Source organism: Phaethon lepturus, unplaced genomic scaffold (assembly GCF_000687285.1).
Source record: "Phaethon lepturus isolate BGI_N335 unplaced genomic scaffold, ASM68728v1 scaffold17413, whole genome shotgun sequence".
Classification (NCBI taxonomy): Eukaryota; Metazoa; Chordata; class Aves; order Phaethontiformes; family Phaethontidae; genus Phaethon; species Phaethon lepturus.
Genome location: NW_010531347.1, coordinates 11,358 through 19,207, shown reverse-complemented (window position 1 = coordinate 19,207; position 7,850 = coordinate 11,358). Strand labels below are relative to the sequence as shown.

Below are 7,850 nucleotides of genomic sequence, written 5' to 3'. Positions count from 1 at the left end.
TTGGATACACCTCAGGTCTACATCAGGTTGACAGCCAGAAGACATCCTTCCCTATTGGGCCTGCACTGTGATTTCCAAAGCAAAACAATCCAGGAAGGCAGGGCAGAAGACAGCCACAGCCCTGACGTGGGTGATGGAGAAGAACGACTATCCTTGCCTGCAGCGTGTATGTAGGATAGGTCGTACTTTCTTGTAAGGGTGTGAAGAACAAGGATGTTGTGGTGGGTTGACCCCAGCCGACAGCTAAGCACCCACACAGCTACTCACTCACTCCACGCCCCAACCCCAAGTGGGACAGGTGGAGGGAATAAGAAAAGCAAAAGTGAGAAAACTGGGACAAGGGAAAGACAGCTTAGTAACTGAAGGAAAGAGAATAAATACAAATGATGCAAAGGCAATCACTTGCCACCTCCCATGAGCAGACCGATGACCAGCCAGGCTCCAAGTGATGGCTACCTTGGAAGACAACACCCCCGCTACTTTTTATTGCTGATCATGACATTGTATGCTATGGACTATTGCTTTGGCCAATTGGCTGTGCCCCATCCTTATGCTATGAAGAAAGTAAACTCCATCCCAGACAGACCCAGTACAGAGGTTTTTAGACTGTTGCCTGGGATTTAGTCTTCAGCTCACACTTAACATCACTGTCCATAATATCCTATAACAGAGGGTTGTAGAGCTCTGTCTTGCACATCATCATTCCTAAAACATAAGATCTGCCATTGGAAACCCATTTTAGACTTCAGTCTTCCCTTGTAATAACTTAATTATTTCTCTTGTAATAAATAAACAAAATGGCCATTGAAACACAAAGCTGGAAACTTTCTTCAGAGTTACCAATTAAATGACTTTATCAATGGAAATCACCTTTAAATATCCATAGTTATTTGACTCTGCCTAAACAGTATTTAACCGACCTGCACAAACAATTTCTGGGCAACCGTATTTTCTAAACCATGGTGTTGCCTAATGATTTATATATTTAATATCTCAGTGTGTTTACATTTAGTCTTCTCTGTTCTCGCTACCCTACCCTCCAGACAGTTCTTGTCTTAAGAGAGATGAAGAGCGCTGCGCCGCGCACCAGTGAGAGGTGACGATCAGTCCTCTGCTGCTGCCATGTGCCCCAACTCCAATCCCTTCTGCACGCCAGGCATTGCTTCCCTATACTGTCTATCTATCCGAGGGGCTGACTTCTCCCTGTCTCCTTCTGCAGGAGCTGTGCCACCCCTCGGCTGGGCTGGTAGCCTTTGCTTTTATAAAGGTGAGTGTGGGAAAAGCATTGGTAGAGTTGGGTCTCTTTCTAAGTGTGGATGTGGATGGTGTTTATGGCTCCAGCTGAAGGAAAGCAACTCCAACCCAACTGCCTGCGTTTGTCTGAGAACAGGGGACTGAAATCTGATTTGCTGGGTCAGCTCTAGAGGTTGGTCCAACCCAGTTTTCTCCAGTTGGTGGGCCATCACCTTGTGGTCGCTAACTTCGACAACTGCTGTTGGAGGGAACAACCCCGCCCAGTCCTTTCGGTATCTGTTTATGGACTTATTGCCCACAACTTTGTGTAAAACCTTCTGCTGTTCCCATTCGCCTTCACGACGTCTTGTGGCAGTGCGCTCTCCCGTGCACAAAGTATTTTTTTAAACCGTGTTAAACCCAGTGTCATTGTGACGCCTAGATCTGCTGGAAAATGCATTGCTCCCGCGTTAAGGTGATACAATTCACACATAGATTTGCACTTATAAATGTCCTTCTCTGAATTAAATGTAACCAGTTCTTGTCTTTTTCACTACGATCAAGGAGAAGGGCAAGTGGTTAGAGATTTTTTTTCATTATTTCTATTTAGGGAGTGAATGCGGTGTTGGCTCTTATTCGATTGATCAAAATCAACCTCCTATCCTCCCTCTGCCTCCTGACTAGGCTTGGACGGTTGTGCTAATGGGTGAGGCAAACAGCATGGCAATGTTACAAAGCTCTCCCTCTTTCCAGCTGGGAAGAGATAGCGGAGAAGTGGCTTGCACTGTGCCATAGCTGATGTGACAAGTAACACCCTACGTGTGTGTATTGGTAAGAGAACATCTGGGTTGGGATCTGCAGCTTGTGCCAATGCCCCTGGGGCTCTCGCTGTGCCCCTCCAGAGTCTGTCCCTGGTGTCTCCAGGACCCCTTTGGGCAGGGGGAGGTGCTGTTGGATCCCCCTTCACCTCCTCATCTCCAGTTGAGAGAGCCCAGCTCCCCCAGGCCTCACCTGACCTCCACCCCACCAATGCAGTATCCTGGCACGGGACCCGCTCCAGTTTGTTACGTAGGTCTTGTACATAACAGCCCCTAAAAGTCCCAATATACAGCCGTGGCCTCCCCAGTGCCCGGCAAAGGCAATAGCCTCTTCCCTGGACCACGCTTTGACCAGTGCAGCCTTCATCACTGCCAGGGTGCAGGTCCCCTGCAGTTCCAACCTCCTTCTCCTCAAGCTGATTTTTGTCCGGCGTGTTTCTTTTTACCCAGTCTACCCGCTTGGTACCGTGGCACGGAGGTTTTTTTCCTCCCATGTGGAGGACTTCACATTTTTCTGCCTTGTGTGTCTTGCTGAGACGAGAAACCTGTAGGTGCTTCCCGAAGGTGATGTGGGAGACAGTGCTTGCACCGCTGCCAGTCTGCTGGGGGCACCACGCGGTGCGTGCTGGAATTTACCGTTTAGCATGGGAGCCCGCGGTACCGTAATGGGTTACTTTTAAAGCCGTAATTAAATGCTGAGTGATCTCCTGTTCGACGTGCCTTGCCTTGCAGTCCTGCAATTACTGTAGAAAGCGCCCAGCTGCCCTTAAGCTCCAGCAGCTAATTGCACTATGGATTGGGGTTCAAAGATGTTTTCTGGAGTCTTTTGGACAGGAACACATGTATTAGACAAAAACAACAGAAAAAAAGATGACGCTTCTGATGTTACATTTTAACACACTTGCGATTTCCAGGGTCCGTAGAGCATTGCAAAGATTGCTGCCTTGTCCCTTTCCAGAATTTCTGAAAGTCTGTTCCACCTCCCTGAAAATATGCCAGTTGAGGTGTGTTTCCTGAGCCCCTGCACATGCATTCATTCTTTAAGGGACCATCTAGGCCACCAGACTAAGGCTGAGTCCTACCTGGGGTGTTTTCTTGCCCAGATTTCTCCTCTCACTGCTGGAAATCACCTGTTGTTAGCTTACAGTGAAAGCACAGGTTGTTCTTCCCCATGTGTGTCCTGGGCTTTGACTAGTAAGCAGTGTTTCTCTCTGGACATCAAGCGAGCATCTACGTGGTATGAAATCAAAACCTGCTCAGTGTGGATCTGATTTGAAGCTCCGCTGCTTCCGATGGGCACTGACACTGTGGCCGTGTTGGTCTAGGCAAGTGAGGATGTGGCTGGCTCTAGCTCCGATGTCCGTGGTCCGTGGGATGGTATCCGGGCAATGCCTCTTCAAATTTCCACTTTCTAAGAATCCAGAAGCACGGATGAACATCCTGAGTATGGTGGCATTGGTGCAGAGGCAGTGAGTGTCCAGGAAACAGTGAGTATAAAATACTGATAGTTAAATACAGATTACCTTGAAGGCAAGCCTCACGGCACTTGGCAAACATTGTTCTTTGCTATTTTCTTCTTGCGGAGTGGAATGCTCTCCTTCTGGGGATACCCCAGTGAGGAGTACGATGTGGTGACAGAAGGTGGCTATGTCCTTAAGCTAAATAGAATTCCTTACTGGAGAGGAAATGCTGGAAGCCAAGGTAAAATTGGTATCTGTGTCATACAGGAAACCCAGAACTTATGCTGTTGTCTTCTGAGTGGGATACCAGGGCTTGTGCAGGAGGGTTTTCAAGATCCCTCATGTCTTGGTATCTGTGTTTTGGTCAATAAGAATTTGTAGGGAATGTTGATCCCTTGCAGTGATGTTTTCTCACCCTGCGTGGAGACCTGAGCGTGGGTGATGCCCCATGCAGCTGGCAGGCTGCAATCCCAGCACTGAGAGGCCGCCCACCCATCCTACCCACCGATGCCTCATGCACACCTCGGATTTTCTCTGGGAGCCTGGCTTCTAATATGTGGCCCTGCAGCCATGTGGTAAATCAGCAAACTGGTTTGATACTCCTTGAGGAGCTTCCGGGGGGCCCTTTTGTCCTGTGAGGAGTGACAACTGGGAGGCTTTAGATCCCTGAAAGGTGCATTTTATCCTATCACATCTCCAGGCACCTCCGTGTTTGCCTACGGAGCTCCCTGGGCAGCCCCAGCTCTGCTAACGCTCCCAGCAAAGCCTCTCTGCCAGAAGCCTGCTGAGATGCAGAGTGTAGCTACTGCTCTGCTTGTGCCTCTGAAAATACCCGGTGGACAGTATCCTTGGAGACAAAAGCAGATGCTGTGAGATGTCTCTGAAATAGTAATATCACATATCCTGATGACAGTATAGGCTATCCACGTTGTCTTTGGGATTTGTAAAACTGTTCTTACCGAAGTTAAACTGTATACATGAATGTCTTGAAAGAGTAAGCTGGGTTTTTTTTCTTCTTCGGGTTTTTTTTTTCAGCTTTTATAGCCTTTTCCACTATGCCTCAGCTGGCTCAGAAAAATCAAGATGTACTTTGTCTTAGCCCCTGTGGCCACAGTTATGTTTGTTCAAAGTCCGCTTAAAAAGCTCTCGTTCTTTTCTGATTATGGACTTAAGGTACGTTGGTCCAGACTATATTCTGCATAGTCAAAATTAATGTAGTTTTTCACAGAGTTTGTGAAATTGCCTACACAGTGTATTTCAAATAATTTACAGAGAGAGGAACTCTGTGCTCCATCTGTTTTCATAACAAAGGGAATCACACATCTCAGTCCTGAGTCTTTCTGTCCTGTCCTGCATTTACTCCTCAAAATGTTCTGGCAGAATTAAAGCCAAGAGGGCTAGTCGTATGGGCAGACCTGCACACAGCAGGTGTCAAAATGTTGGTGAATAAAGCCAATGCAGAGACTGTGAATTGCGCCCTACCACTTAACACAAGAGTACAATGAATGTAAGAGGTCATGCACGTAAAAAACATGGAACAGAAGCATCTAATGGGGTACAAGGAAGGGTCCACTTCTGGGCAACCTCAATCCCATATCATATGGGATATGACATAAAATAGAAGCTACGAAGTGGTGGTGCTTTGAGAAAAAGTCTTCGTATTTGATGAGTACATTTGCAATTTTACAGAAGATGTTTGGCACCAAAGAGTTCCTACCACGCACTGCCTTGGGTGAGCTGGTCCTTTCCAAATTCTGTTCCTGCTCGAAGACCCGCAAGAGCATCTTGTCTATGCTCTTTGGATTTAACTGGAAGAATGTAAATATGGTATGGAGGAATAAATCTGCAGAGGGCCCTTGGTGTCCTTCTGAAGGACAAGGCCTTGGCTGCCCTGTTTCATGGAGCCAGGTGAAACCCATTTTGAAAGGTGCTTTCAGAGCTGAGTAGATGTGTATGCGGCACACTCCCCAGCGGGAACTTCAGTACAAAATGTAATCCACTTGTTGCAGGTAAACCTTCCCAGCTACTTTCCTACGCAAAACAGAATACGGAGTATTTTAATGGTCCTTTGTGGTCAGTCTCTTGCGTTGGTTGCTGCAACACATCAGTGGTATCTTCGTTGGTTTTGTTTTCACCTCTTCATAAAATGCTCGGCAGCTTCTTGGGCTGCCTGTGCATCATCAAGTGGAGTGGCCCAAAGGAGTGGATCTGCAAAGAGAGACGTTTGGGGCTGAGGACCCTGCATCCACAGCAGGCACATTTCAGGGGTCTTGCTACAGACTCGCTCCAGTCTTGCCCTGCAGCCCAAGCGCCGTTAGCGGTCAGGCTGCAGCAGAGATTCTCCTGGACAGCATCCAGTTAAGCTTATTACCAATTAAGCTGACTGTTTCTCCTTCTTCCCGTTGTGGGCATGGAGAACAGTCACTACCAGAGCCCCTCTGAGACTCAAGTTGGGCTATGCTGCTCCTGTTCTCTTTTCCCTAGGCTAAATGTACCCGGCTGTTCGCACATTTCTTTGTAGGTCATGGATACAAATGGCCTCTTCTTGATCTCTCCTGGACCCTCACCAGTTCATGCATCTTCTCTGAAGTGTGTGCCACAGGCTGTATGCAGAGCACAGCTTCTTCCAAGTGTGGCACCCCTGCTCAGAGACGCCAAAATAGCTGTGTGTTTTGTAGCAAGAACACACACACCATTTTCCGAAGTGCTATTGCTCAGCGGTGTTAGTCCTCATTCTGGATATGTCCAACAGTTTTTCTTTTCTATGTATAATTTCTTCCTTAAGCAAGAAAAATCAAATTGTTCAGAAAGTGGCATGCTGCTTAGCTGGAATAATTACACTGCAGATAAGGAGATATGATGCTGATAAGACACCTGATGGCAAGTCCTCATGCTAAAGCAACCCTTCAGATGTGTCTTATTTTCAAGAACTTGCTTCCAAACACTTTCCTGCTGTTACGAAGCTGAAGGAAAGGCCAGTGCTCACATGAAGTGTAACCACGAACCACAGCAGAGCTGCTTGGAAGTGACGTCTAGAGGTCTCCAGTCCAACCTCCTGCTCGAAGCAGGTTGATCCACCAGCATTAGATCACGACAGCTAAAATTTTGCCTGCTTATGGAAGTTAATCATCAAGTCATCTGTAGTACCAGAACCAGAATTTCTAACAGGACAGAACTAATTTACTAATTGATTTAAATTAAATTTACTAATTTATTCATTAAATTGTGGCGCATAAGGTTATACTGCATCTTTTAATAAAATTTCTCTTCTTTCTAAAAGAAAACCTTTCCAGACTGGGTTTTTTTTTTTTTTTCCTTAATTCCCAAAGAACAGCAATTGCTCTTGTGCGGTGTGTGTTTTATTGCATTGCAGCAATGTCTCTCCTTTGTGAAATCCTAGTCTTCCATCTTTTCAGATGGGTCCACCACTCTACAATGTGAAGGACATGCAAGTGCCGATGGCCATCTGGAGTGGTGGTGTGGACTGCCTGGCTGATCCCCGGGACATTGCCCTCACGCTCCCCCAGATCAGGAACCTGGTCTACCACAAGGTGATTCCCCAGTGGAACCACCTGGATTTCCTACTGGGGCTCGATGCGATGGAGGTTTTGTACCAGGAAATCATTGACATGATGAAGAGGCATCCGTAAAGCTGCTGTTTTGATTTGATATATTTTTTGCTGATGTGTCTTGTAAGATTAATGCTATCTCTAAAGGATTTTGAAATTTGTCACTATTTGGACCACCTGAATGTAGTTGATTAAAATGTTCTGCTTTTAGCTGGAGCGATGACAGGGTGGGGAGAGAAGCCTGACTGGCAACCATTTCCTTTCTTCTTCCTTTTTTCCTCCATTTTTTCTTTTTTTTTCTCTTCTTTTTTCCTTTTTTTCTTCTCTCTTTTTTTTTCTTTTTTTTTTTTTTTCTTCAGCAGCCATTGTTTATTTGCAAAGTACAGGAAACACAGGTAAGGAAACTGGGTTTTCAGACTTTTTGTTAAGACTGATATCTCAGCGATCTCTGAGACATGATGGATCCTTTGTAGCCTTTCCCATGTAGTTAGCTTTATAGTGCCTGCAATTCCCGTGAAACCTGGGGTTCAGGACCCCCTTGTAACTCAGCTGATTCCTGGCTTCATCAGAGACAGAAAATTCACTGTTGCCGTCTTACAGTTGGCACCTGGACCTTTAAAACTACCAACATGGATCAGAAGGAGATCTAACAGGTCTGTGGTGAAAAAACACAGCCAGAAGACATCTCCTTAGAGGCAATAGAGTGCTAGGGGTTTTGAAATTCAAAAAAAATTGTAAGGAATCACATTTTTAATGTGGATGGGGTTTTT

General features: G+C 46.3%; 1 protein-coding gene across 1 annotated transcript; it reads left to right on the top strand.

The window, feature by feature from the left end:
- The first annotated feature begins 3,386 nt into the window (after positions 1-3,386).
- LOC104618830 (lipase member K-like) lies at positions 3,387-7,161 on the top strand. Its single transcript, XM_010284531.1, is given in 7 exon segments — positions 3,387-3,491; positions 3,635-3,752; positions 4,547-4,581; positions 4,583-4,684; positions 5,201-5,338; positions 5,449-5,520; positions 6,928-7,161. Coding segments are annotated over 7 exon segments (804 nt in total).
- The last annotated feature ends 689 nt before the right edge of the window (positions 7,162-7,850 follow it).